This window comes from Zalophus californianus, chromosome 8 (assembly GCF_009762305.2).
Source record: "Zalophus californianus isolate mZalCal1 chromosome 8, mZalCal1.pri.v2, whole genome shotgun sequence".
NCBI classification, from domain to species: domain Eukaryota; kingdom Metazoa; phylum Chordata; class Mammalia; order Carnivora; family Otariidae; genus Zalophus; species Zalophus californianus.
Window position 1 is genome coordinate 115,954,952 of NC_045602.1, and position 12,538 is coordinate 115,967,489.

The 12,538-nt window shown below is 44.5% G+C and overlaps 2 protein-coding genes across 5 annotated transcripts in view; one reads left to right on the top strand and one right to left on the bottom strand.

Annotated features, from left to right (window-relative positions):
* The window catches only part of PIGU (phosphatidylinositol glycan anchor biosynthesis class U), an 86,662-nt gene extending 83,097 nt beyond the window's left edge, over window positions 1–3,565 (bottom strand). For 2 of the 3 annotated variants that reach the window (XM_027622646.1, XM_027622644.1), the window contains exon 1: window positions 3,359–3,565. In XM_027622646.1, coding sequence (XP_027478447.1) covers window positions 3,359–3,488 — 130 coding nt within the window. In that variant the 5' untranslated portion in view covers window positions 3,489–3,565. The remainder of the gene's footprint in view (window positions 1–3,358) is intronic. The other variant, XM_027622645.1, reaches the window with a different exon arrangement.
* Window positions 3,566–3,710: 145 nt separating this feature from the next.
* Window positions 3,711–12,538, top strand: part of TP53INP2 (tumor protein p53 inducible nuclear protein 2) — a 31,774-nt gene continuing 22,946 nt past the window's right edge. For both annotated transcript variants that reach the window (XM_035728980.1, XM_027623435.2), the window contains exon 1: window positions 3,711–3,824. The gene's annotated coding sequence lies outside the window, so the exon portion shown is untranslated. The remainder of the gene's footprint in view (window positions 3,825–12,538) is intronic.

The window sequence follows — 12,538 nt, forward strand, 5'->3', positions numbered from 1 at the left end:
TCATGACCTCAGGGTCATGAGATCAAGCCCCAAGTTGGGCTCTGTACTAGGTGTGGAACCTGCTTAAGATTCTCTCTCTCCTCTCCCTCTGCCCCTCCCCATCCCTCCGCTAGCACCCACACATGCACACACCCTCTCTTAAAAAAAAATCAGTCCGCCAACCAAAATCTATTTGGATCCATGGCCCTTCACCTAAACAACTCATGTGAAATGAATGAATAATGTTGAATGAATAATGAATGAATGAAATGAATGAATAATGAATGTCATGTGAAACCAGAAGGGCTCCTACTTCAATATACAAACACTTGCTTTTTAAAATACCCCATCTTAACATATACTCTGAAGACAAGTGATACTTATAGATGTTGTACCATCCCTCCACCCACTATCCCCGTTTAAAACAGGACAAACAATTATCCTGACCCAATCAGATTCAGATGGGTGACTACCAAATCTCTCTCTCTAGGTCTGACACTGGCCCCAAGCTCCAGACCTAAACCTGTGAATAACATACTACACCTTATACACACATATACACACATCACTTACTGCTGTCCTTTCTGAATCTACCTATTTCAGTCAGTATCACCACTGTTCTCCCTATTATTTAAATTCAAATTCCTAGAATTAGCTATTTTGGCTTTCAATATTGTGCTAAGAGCTTCAACATGGATTATCTCATTTAATGGGGTACATATTATAACCTCCTATTTTGCAGATGACAAAACTGATGTTAGAGATCACACAACTATAAGTGGCAGAGGAAAAAAAGATTTAAACCGTTTTAAAGATCCCAGACCTGGGGCACCTGGGTGGCTCAGTCATTAAGCATTCAACTCTTGATCTTGGCTCAGGTCTTGATCTCAGGGTGGTGAGTTCAAACCCTGTGTTGGGCTCCACACTGGGCATGGAGCCTACTTAAAAATATATATCCCAGACCCTGTGCTCTTAGTCACCATACTACATTGCCTCAACTTTGGATCCTTCACCCTGTCCATCCTATATGTAACCAGAGCTTATGTTTTCTTTTCTTCAGTATTTATTCAACAGTAACGATGCAACTACTCTATGCCAGGCACAAAGGATTCAGGAATGAATAAAACAGTTCTGGCCCTCAAGGAACTCATAGTACAGTGGAGAAACCAGATATAAACAGATAATTATGATAAAAAGTGAGAAATGCTCGCAATAGAGGTATGTATAAAGTGCTAAGAGAACAGAGGAAGGAGGGCCTAATACTGCCCTGGGGCTTCTGGTATCCAGACGAAAGCAGGGACTATGTGGCTTCAACCCAAACAATTCAGTTTGTTCAACAAATTATATGCAAATATTATATTCAAGGATTACCAAGACTAAACTCTCACTATCACACAGAAGAATTGCTACTACCTTTATTACCATCTGTCAACTGGGAAACTTGGGCATATTACTTAACTTCTCTAAATTTTAGTTTCCTCATCTGTAAAATAGGGGAAATAGCACCATCTAACACAGAGAATAACTGGAGGATAAAAGAGGCTTAAACATAGTCTTTAATATAGTATTTTTTAGAAACCTAAGCTCGAATTATTCATAAAACAACCATTCATTATGCCATTCCCCGTTCCAAAATGTCTACGGGATAACATCAAAACTCTAGCATTTAGGGCGCCTGGGTGGCTCAGTTGGTTAAGCGACTGCCTTCGGCTCAGGTCATGATCCTGGAGTCCCGGGATCGAGTCCCGCATCGGGCTCCCCGCTCGGCGGGGAGTCTGCTTCTCCCTCTGACACTCTTCCCTCTCGTGCTCTCTATCTCTCATTCTCTCTCTCAAATAAATAAATAAAAAAAAAATAAAAATAAATAAAAAACAAGAGTCATTAAAAAAACAAAAACAAAACAAAACAAAAACTCTAGCATTTAAAGTTCAAGAACACGGGTGCCTAGGTGGTTCAGTTGGTTAAGCAGCTGCCTTCAGCTCAGGTCATGACCCTGGAGTCATGGGATCCAGCCCCACATCCAGCTCCCTACTCAGAGGGGAGTCTGCTTCTCCTTCTCCCTCTGCTCCTCCCTCTGCACATGCTCTCTCTCTCTCAAATAAACAAACCTAAAAAAAAAAAAAACTACTAAGTTCAAGGACATTTGAACTTAAGAGTACTTCTGCGGTGCTGTTACTTCTGTAATGTTTCTTGATCTGGGTGCTGGCTACATGAGTGTACGCAGTTTGTAAAAATTCACTGAACTCTACACTTATTACATGTGCATTGTATGTATATTGTACTTTAGTAAAAAAGTTTTTAAAAAAAATCTTTAAGGGGCGCCTGGGTGGCTCAGTTGGTTAAGCGACTGCCTTCGGCTCAGGTCATGATCCTGGAGTCCCGGGATCGAGTCCCACATCGGGCTCCCCGCTCAGCGGGGAGGCTGCTTCTCCCTCTGACCCTCCTGCCTCTCATGCTCTCTCTCAAATAAATAAATAAAATCTTTAAAAAAAATAAAAATAAAAAAATCTTTAAAATCTGGCCCTAACCTAACCAGTGCCCCATTACTCCCCCACTTTCTACATTTCGCAGTCTTCAACATTTTCTTGATCCTTTTTACCTTCAGCTACCTGGAACTCTCCTTTCTCTAATCTCCCTTTCCAAATTCTACATCCTTCAACAGTTAGCTCAGAGCCCACAGCCTTAGGAAACTGGAAAAGGAGAGGACACTTTCTTCAGGGTTGAAACTCCAAGGAAAGAACTGGATGTACACAGGAAGAACATTTTTCAAAAAGGATTATAACTATCTGTCTCGCCCACTAGTCTGTGGATCCTTCAGCATAAACTCTCTCTCACTGTAGGCGCTGGTAGAAAACAGCGCCTGATGAAGAACTTAAGAAAAAACAGTAAGAAATGCTGCACTGCAAGTCCCAAACTGAGAATAGGAGTCTAAGCCCGCTCACACACTACTCGTTTAGGCAAGATTGGTCCCCTCACTTGGCGGCCCCCTCACACACCATACCATACCATACCCCAGGGAGTACCACCTGCGATCCCTCATCAAATCCCAATCCCCTCTGCAAAGCCCACTCCATTAAGCATTCCCTTTCCTTATATCTATCTTTCCTCAGACCACGCCCCTCTGCTCAGGACCCGAGGGGGACACACCCCCCTCAGCTCCCCTCCGCTCAGGTGTGCCTGCTCCTAGGGCCCAAAGCTCGCCCCACAGTCCCACGCCCCCTCCCTTTGGCAGCCCCGCCCTCCCGCCCTCTCCGAGGACGCCAGAGCGGGTCAGTTCCCTCAGAATCTTGAGCTTGAGGCCACTGCCCCCGCCTCCCATTCACTGAGGCCCGGAGAGCACAGGCGGGGCCTGGCCACCTACTCCAGCCAGTGGCCTCACCTCTCTTCCAAGAGTTCAGTGGGGACACCACCTCCACCCGTTCGGAAATGAACTCGGCCAGACTGGAGCGGAACAAGGCCGCCCGCACGGTCACGGCCACCACCACCACCAGAGCCAAGGGAGCCGCCATGATAGCTGGGGCGGGCGCGCAGGCGGGAGGGAAACGCGAGGCGGAAAAGCCTCGCGAACTGTGCGCCACCCTCTGTAGTTCCGCGGTCAAGTGCGTCTTGCTGCTGCCGCGGGTGCACTCAAACTGGGGACTACCGCTCCCAGGAAGCCTTGCGGTGAGACAGGGCGGGACGACGTAGAGCCGGGCATCTCAAGCTCCCGGCACAGGGTTGGGCGGTGTCTCCTAAGATAGCAGGTGTGTTGTAAAAGCGCTTGGTGAGGCCGACAGTAGACTAGTGAAGGCGTATCTTCCTAGGATAGTGAGCAAGTTTTGAAGAGCTGTTAATTTCACTCTTGTGTAAGTGCCTTTTTTTTTTTTAGTATATGCTGCGGAAGCGAGCACTTGTGTAAATGCTTTTAATGTTAGGATGTTTCCCTTTTGTTTTTAAAGGTTTTTTTTTTTTTAAGATTTATTTATTTATGCGGCGCCTCGGTGGCTCAGTCGGTTAAGCGGTTAAGCGTCTGCCTTCGGCTCAGGTCGTGATCCTAGGGTCCCGGAATCGAGCCCCATGTGGGGCTCCCTGCTCAGGGGAGAGCCTGCTTCTCCCTCTCCCTCTGCCGCTCCCCCTGCTTGTGCTCTCTCGCTTTCAAATAAATAAAGGTTTTATTTAGTTATTTGACAGAGTATAAAATGAAATATGTATTCATTTATGTATTCTACAATTGTTTAATGAACACCACCTGTATGCCAGGCACTATATTGGGTTCTGAAGTAGTAGTAGTAGTAGTTTTGGAGTAGTAGACAGATTTATTTGCTCTGTAGCCAAACTTTTTGTACCCCAGGTCCCTCATCTGAAAAATATGCTGGTTGTTAGCCCGCCCGTCCCTATGGACTCGCTAGAAATGATTGAGGAATGCTTAGAAATTTTGCCGGGGCTTCTGGTATCCAGAAGAAAGCAGGGACCATGTGGCTTCAACCCAAACAATTCAGTTTGTTCAACAAATTATATGCAAATATTATATTCAAGGATTATCAAGACTAAACTCACTATCACACAGAAGAATTGCTACTACCTTTATTGCATTTGGTAATTGCATCTACCTTTATTACCAGAATACTGGGAATCGAGCCCCGCATCACGCTCCCTGCTCAGCGGGAAGCCTGCTTCTCCCTCTCCCACTCGCCCTCCTTGTGTTCCCTCTCTTGCTGTGTCTCTCTCTGCCAAATACATAAATAAAATCTTAAAAATAAAAAAAAACAATTATCAAGAATTAAATTATATAGACTTACAATATTAAAACAAGGTAATAAATACTCAAATTACTTCCTAATTATTTTACTACATTTTTGTTTTATCTGTGCTCTTGAGGTTATTTATCACTACTATATTACTATGGCAAATACTGTATAATGGCGTGCTACTGCCCATCAATTCCCAAACTGGTGTTCACTGACATCAGTTTGGTAGCTTGAAAACCCTCCCTGAGGAGAGTGTTTACACACAGAAATCAGCAAGCACTACAAATCAGAGTTTTGGACTTTGGAGAGCTCATTGATAAGCATTAAGTAGCACACCACTTAGTTAATGTATGAAAAGTGCTTATGGTGAGTATTTAAGTGTTAGCTATAATAATTAATATTAAATATATAAGGAAATTTTAGGTCTGTGAATAAGATGGAACAGGTTGTATGATCAAGAATAACTTGGTAGGGGGCTCATGGGGGTTCAATCGGTTAAGCACTGCCTTCCACTCAGGTTGTGATCCCTGGGTCCTGGGATGGAGCCCCGCCTTGGCTCCCTGCTCATCGGAGAATCTGCTTCTCCCTCTCCCTTTACTCCTCCTCCCGCTCATGTCCTCACCCGCTCTCTCTCTCAAATAAATAAAATCTTTAAAAAAAAAAAAGAATAACTTGGTGGAAGTGTGTTGGTAACACTGGACAGGGCAGTCAGGGAAGGCTCTGGGAAGAGGAGACATTTGAGCTGAGACCCAAAGGATGAGAAACTAATCAGAGCTGACAAGTGGAAGAAACAGACTGATTAAGGAAACAGCAGGATGGGGGCGCCTGGGTGGCTCAGTCGTTAAGCATCTGTCTTTAGCTCAGGTCATGGTCCCAGGGTCCTGGGACCGAGCCCCGCATCGGGCTCCCTGCTCAGCGGGAAGCCTGCTTCTCCCTCTCCCACTCCCCCTGCTTGTGTCCCCTCTCTCGCTGTGTCTCTCTCTGTCAAGTAAATAAATAAAATCTTAAAAAAAAAAAGGGGGGGGGGAAACAGCAGGATGTGTTTGGGAAAGAAAACAAGTACGTTCCAAGTGGAGAGAGTAGTAGAAGGTATGGGTGGAGAGGCAGATAGTGGCCAATCAGGTAGGGACCTGTTTGCCATGGTTGGGAATTCGGACTTTATTCAAAGTGTAATCCAAGTACCATTGGAGGATTTTAAACCAAAATGATGTAGTCAAGTGTATATTTTTAAAAGATCACTATATCCCCTGGCCCTATACTGCGTGTTGGGGAATATTGCAGTGACAAAATTCCACCCCCCCGCCTTTATGAGACTTCAGTAGTTGAAGAGATGTGTCTCTCTCTGTCAAATAAATAATTAAATCTTTAAAAATATATATTTTATTTATTTGACAGAGAGGGAACACAAGCAGGGGGAGTGGGAAAGGGAGAAGCAGGCTTCCCGCAGAGCAGGGAGCCAGATGCGGGGCTCGATCCCAGGACATGACCTGAGCCAAAGGCAGACGCTTAACGACTGAGCCACCCAGGCACCCCGTGAAGCCGGCTTTAGGTGTTGTTCCCACAACTACAAATTGCCATCGATGATCATTCTTCTCCTCCTTTGGAGGAGTAAGCAGGAGAGGATGCAGTCTGAGTGCTTTCTCAAAAAAATAAAAATTAAAAAAAATAAACTGTATAATTAAATGTATTTTCACAGTGTACATACAAATGAAACTACTGCTCCATTCAAGACACAGGGCATTTTCTCTACCTCACAAGTTCCCTTGTGTCCCTTTGCAGTCTATCTCTGCCTCCACCCTCAGCCCCAGGCAACCAGCAGCGCTATAGGTGGGCTTGCATTTTTTTTTTTTAAGATTTTATTTATTTATTTGAGAGAGAGAATGAGAGACAGAGAGCATGAGAGGGAGGAGGGTGAGAAGGAGAAGCAGACTCTCTGCTGAGCAGGGAGCCCGATGTGGGACTCGATCCCGGGACTCCAGGATCATGACCTGAGCCGAAGGCAGTCGCTTAACCAACTGAGCCACCCAGGCGCCCAATGGGCTTGCATTTTTAACAACATTAAAGGAACTCTTTTATGCCTACATTCCTTTGTGCAGCTTAAGGATTCTTAAATCTATCCATATTACTACAGGTATCACCAGCTCAGGCTTTTTTATTGCTAAGTAGTATTCCTCTGTATGGATATATCCTGTCTGTACATTCACCTATTAATGGATATCCATGTAGTTTCCAGGTTTTAGCCCTTGTGAATAAAGCTATGATGAATATTCAAAAAAAAATTCTTCTTAGGGTGAGGATTGTCTTTGGGAAAAACCATTACAGGTAGACCCAAACTAGTGCTTCTTTTTTTTTTTTTATAGATTTTATTTATTTATTTGAGAGAGAGAGCAGCACGAGAGGGAGGAGGGTCAGAGGGAGAAGCAGACTCCCCGCTGAGCAGGGAGCCCATGTGGGACTCGATCCTGGAATTCCAGGATCATGACCTGAGTGGAAGGCAGTTGCTCAACCAACTGAGCCACCCAGGCACCCCCAAACTAGTGCTTCTTAAATAAGAGTTTGAATGGATCATAGACTTAAATATTAGACCTAAAACTATGACATGCCTAGAAGAAAACCTAGGAGTAAATCTCCATGACCTTGAGTTAGGCAATGGTTTTTTAGATACAACACCAAAAGCACAGGCAACAAATGAAAGAAAGAAAGAAATTGGATCTAATCAAAATTAAAAACTTGTGCTCCAAAGGAAATCATCAAGAAGTAAAAAGACAACCCACAGAATGGGAGAAAATATCTCCAAACCATATATCTGATTAGGGACTTTCATTCAGAATATATGGAGAACTTTTATAACTCAATAATAGAAGATAAAGAATCCAATTAAAAACAGGCAGAGGGGGCACCTGCGTGGCTCAGTTGGTCATGATCTTGATTTCCGCTCGGGTCATGATCTTGGGGTCCTGGGATAGAGCCCCGAGTCAGGTTCTGTGCTCAGCAGGAGTCTGCTTGAGGATTTCTCTCCCTCTCCCTCTGACCCTACCCCTGCTCATGCGCACTCTGTCTTATAAATAAATAAATCATTTTTAAAAATGGGCAAAGGAGGGGCGCCTGGGTGGCTCAGTCGTTAAGCGTCTGCCTTTGGCTCAGGTCACAATCCCGGAATCCTGGGATCAAGCCCCTCATCAGTCTCCCTGCTTGGCAGGAAGCCTGCTTCTCCCTCTCCCACTCCCCCTGCTTGTGTTCCCTTTCTCGCTGTGTCTCTCTCTGTCAAATAAGTAAATAAAATCTTAAAAAAAAAAAAATGGGCAAAGGATGGGATGCCTGGTTGATGGAGTATGTGACTCTTCATCTCAGAGTTGTAAGTTTGAGCCCCACATTGGATGTAGAGATTACTTCAAAATAAAAGCCTTAAAAAAGTAGGCAAAGGATTGGAATAGACATAGCTCCAAAAAGAGACAAAAATGGCCAATAAGGATGTGAAAAATGCCCAACATTATTAGTTATTAGGGAAATACAAATCAAAACCACAATGAGATATTACTTCTCACCCATGGGGGTGGCTATAATAAAAGGCAGATAATAACAAACATTGGTAAGGAAACGGAGAAATTGGAATCCTCGTGATGGGAATGTAAAATGCTGTAGGCACTTTGGAAAAAGGTTTGGCAGTTGCTCAACATGTTAAACCTAGAGTTGCCATGTGACCCAGCAATTCCACTCCTAGTTAATATTCAAAAGAAATGAAACATATATCCCCACAAAAACTTGCACATGACTGTCCATAGCTTGTTCATAGTTATTATTCATAATACCTTTTTTTTTTTTAATGAGCTTTGGGAGATATATTTTTCAAATGTAAATTTCCTAGCTCTGCTCTAGAAACTGATTTGCTAGGTCCAGGAAGGAGCCCAGGAACCCGCACTCTTCATCTATCTCACCAGTTTATTCTGATGCTGGTGGTTCAGGAACTGTACTTTGAAGAACATTACCCTGAAAGCATAGGTATTCAGTAGCTTATGCAACAAAAAAAATGAAAATAGGGGTGCCTGGGTGGCTCAGTTGGTTAAGCATTTGCCTTCAGCTCAGGTCATAAACCCAGGGTCCTGGGACCCAGCCCCAAGTTGGGTTCCCTGCTCAGCGGGGAGCCTGCTTCTCCCTCTTCCTCTGCCTGCCACTCCCCCTGCTTGTGCTCTCTCTCTCTCTGTCAAATAAATAAATAAAATCTTAAAAAAAAAAGAACTCAAGAAAATCAGCAAAAGACACATAAGAACAGAGTGAAAAAAACAAACAGGGTTGCTATAAAAGCAAAAAGAAGAATTAAAGATACAGCACTGGCTTGCTCTATGTTTGTGTAGATTTTTCACCAGAAAACAAACTATCTAAATACTTAAAAATGAAGAATAACAACTCAATAAATCGGGTGAGTGGAAGGCAGTGACATGTCAGGAAAAATAATTGAAAGTGTCCTTAAGATGGAAAAAGTAGGAAAGGCCCGATCTAGTTCACTGTACAGACTGGGAAACGAAATTTCAGAAAGGAGCAGCTCCTGCCCCAGGATCACCTAGCAAGTCAGTGGTGGCACTGGGTCCAGAGACCAGGGTTCTCATCACCTGTCTCCTATACCAGCGGCCTCTTGTTCCCAGGTTGGGTGTCTGGGAAGACCTAAAAGGAGACGCACACCAGCTCCATCCTCAACCCTTGCCCCCAAGTGTTGGAAGGGCCCAAAGAAAACTGGAAATCTGACCTTCATAATGCTCTGAACACAGATTTCCGGGACTCTGTGCCTCCAGCTCTCAATTTCCTTCCTGTCCCCTACCCACAAATGCCCACCATTGCAAAAGCCATCCTGTTAGGAAAACAAGACCAAGATACAAACTAGACCTACAGCCTGAAGGCTAAAGATCGGCTTCATCTTGCTCAGCTTCCTGTTTCTGAATCCCTCTCCTGCCTCTGGAGCCCTATACCCTCCACATCTATGCATTCAGACCCCTCATGCCCTTCCTCCAACTACGCACAGACTTCCCTGCTCTGGCAAAGGAAACAGGGATAGTGGGCTTTCCTTGCTGCTTTCTGGCCTCCTTTCCACCTTTCCTTTCCCCTTTCCTAACAGGACTCTGAATTCTCAGCCATGTGGTTTGAATGGGATTGACCTCAACCCCATTTCCAGGATTGGGCTCCAAATGGCTCAAACTAACCAATACATTCCAAATCCCTAGCCACAGTGATTGGTTCAGGGATGAGCAAATGACCCAAATCAGGTCAATAAGAGCTAAAAAAAAAAAAAACCAAACCTTTCAATTCTGAAATTTTGAATTGAGCCATTTGGGCAAATGGGCATTTTCTTTTCTGCCAGGTTTGAGCTTGGAAGCACCCAGACCTAGAAGCTGCTGGTAGTTTATATGTACAAGACAAGATAAGGCCAAGGCCTAACTAATTCTACTGGTAAAGGTACAATGAGCCACTTTTCAGTTTAAGTAGTTTATTACTCACATACACAGCAAGAAGAATAAGCCAGCTCCTGATGATCTTTGCTCCACACACTGAAAAGGATGACACTGAATCAAAAGGAGCTGGGCAATTACAAAACAAGTCGTGGGCACCCTGTTATTGAGGAGCCAGTTCTAGACTGCAATTAACAGGTTCTATAGTCTGCAGCTCCATTCTGAATAGGGCGGGGCAGAAAGTTCCATTAGCTCCTCAGAACCTGGGAAGCAGTAAGAAAACTGTCTCATGATAGCCTCCCAGGGGAGAGAGGGAAGCAAGCAGAAGATGGCTTCAGTCTTACAAGCCCCTCACATCCTCTCATGTTCTGGGAGGGTCACAAGGCAGTCTGCCAAGACTCGGATAAGCTTCTCAAACCTTTGCCCGTGTGGCCTATATGAATGAATACATGCAAGGTCACCAGGGTGCCAAGGCAGAGCCATTTCCCTACACTAGCATGTGGTCACAAAGAGCCTGTCAAGAATTAAGCCAACTCCTAGGAAGTGTTTTAGAAAAATCAGAAAAGACTGGATCTTAGTTCCATTATTTGAGACACTGGATGAAGCCTTGCCTGAAGGCAATTATTGCTAAACATTTCAACCCAACTTCTTTTCGAGTTTAATCCAGTTTGAGTTGGGTCTTTAGGTACCTGTAATCAAAAGGCCCTAACCAGGGACACCTGGGTGGCTCAGGTGGTTAAGCGTCTGCCTTCGGCTCAGGTCCTGATCCCCTGGTCCTGGGTTCGAGCCCGACATCGGGCTCCCTGCTCTGCAGCGAGCCTGCTTCTCCCTCTGCCTGCTGCTCCCCCCTGCTTGTGCTCTCTCTCTCTCTGACAAATAAATAGATAAATAAGTGAAATAGAGAGAGACAGAGAGAAAGAGAGAGAGCGTGCAGAAGCAGGGGGAGCAGCAGAGGCAGAGGGAAAAGCAGACTCCCCAGTGAGCAGGGAGCCCGATGCCAGGCTCAATCCCAGGATCCTGGGATCAGGACCGAGCCGAAGGCAAACGCTTAACGGACTGAGTCACCCAGGCGCCCCTAGATAAATAAAATCTTTAAAAAAAAAAGTTCCTAACCATTACAACAGGAGATGGAAACCAGCCTCCCAAAAGACTCTCATATACTTCCCTGCCTTTAATTGCCACTTATATTTTGGTGACTCTCAGATCTTTATTTCCAGCCGAGGTTTCACTTATTGATACTCAGAAATTTGTGTCAGACTAGATAGTGCCACTTTAAACTCCAAATATGTAAAACTGAACTCATGATCTTCTTTTAACAACTCACTTTTCCTCCTTAATTCCTTATCTCCATGAATGGCACCACCCGTCTTTCAGTTGCTCAGCCAAAAACCTGGGAATCAGCCTTGACACCTCCTATTTCCCCATCCCTTGTAGACAATCCACCTTCAAGCTTTGACCTAAACATCAGTAAAATCAACCTATTCTTCTCCATCTTCACTGCCACCAACCTGGCCTAAGCCACCAGCATATCTCACCTAGATGTCTGCTATACTCTCTTGACTCATTTCCTGTTGCATTCTACTCTCCAGTCTACAACCCATTCTTCATGCCTGATGCCCATTGTTGAATGAATGCACAAATGAACAAATGAATATCACTAACTCTTCACTTAAAACCCTTCACTGGCTTTCCTTAGGATGGCTTGCAAGGACCAGCATGATCTATCCCTCTACCTACCTCTCTTGCCTCATCCCACACTTTTCTGCCCTATTTGCACTTGAGAAACTAAATAATCAATAGTCATTTCCTTGGTACATTCTACTTTGTACACCCCACTGGCTACCCCAAAGTCCTCACTTGGCAAAGTCCTACTTATCTTTCAAGGCCCATTCTCCAAGTTTCCATCTCTTTGAAGACTTTGGTTCCATCTGGGAGTCAGTTCTTTCTCTATACTCCCAAAGCACTTAGCAGGTGCCTCTAAGCTGCACTTAATAATTACTATCTGATAATTCTGGTATCTGAAGATTTTGGCCGTCGTGTCTACGGGATCTTACTCATGGTGGATTGTTTCCTTGTGGATTATTAGCTAATGTTTGGAAGAGCTTTATATATAGGAATTCTGTGTAGCCTGCAGTTGGGTGTGGGGGAGATCCAAAGAGGATTTGCATTTGTTTCAGCTAGGCATCTGAGAGATGGTTTTGGAATAGGTCTCCTTTTATGTTAATTTCTCAGCCTTGGGGATTCCCAGCCATGCAGGTGATATAAATATGAACCTCAGACTCGTCAAGGGCAGGCATGTGGTTTCAAATTCTTGGGAGATAGTTTCCTTCCCCCACCCAAAGACCAGGTCAAGATGGACATATATCCTGTTTGTCTCCTTTGCTAGTAGTCAGA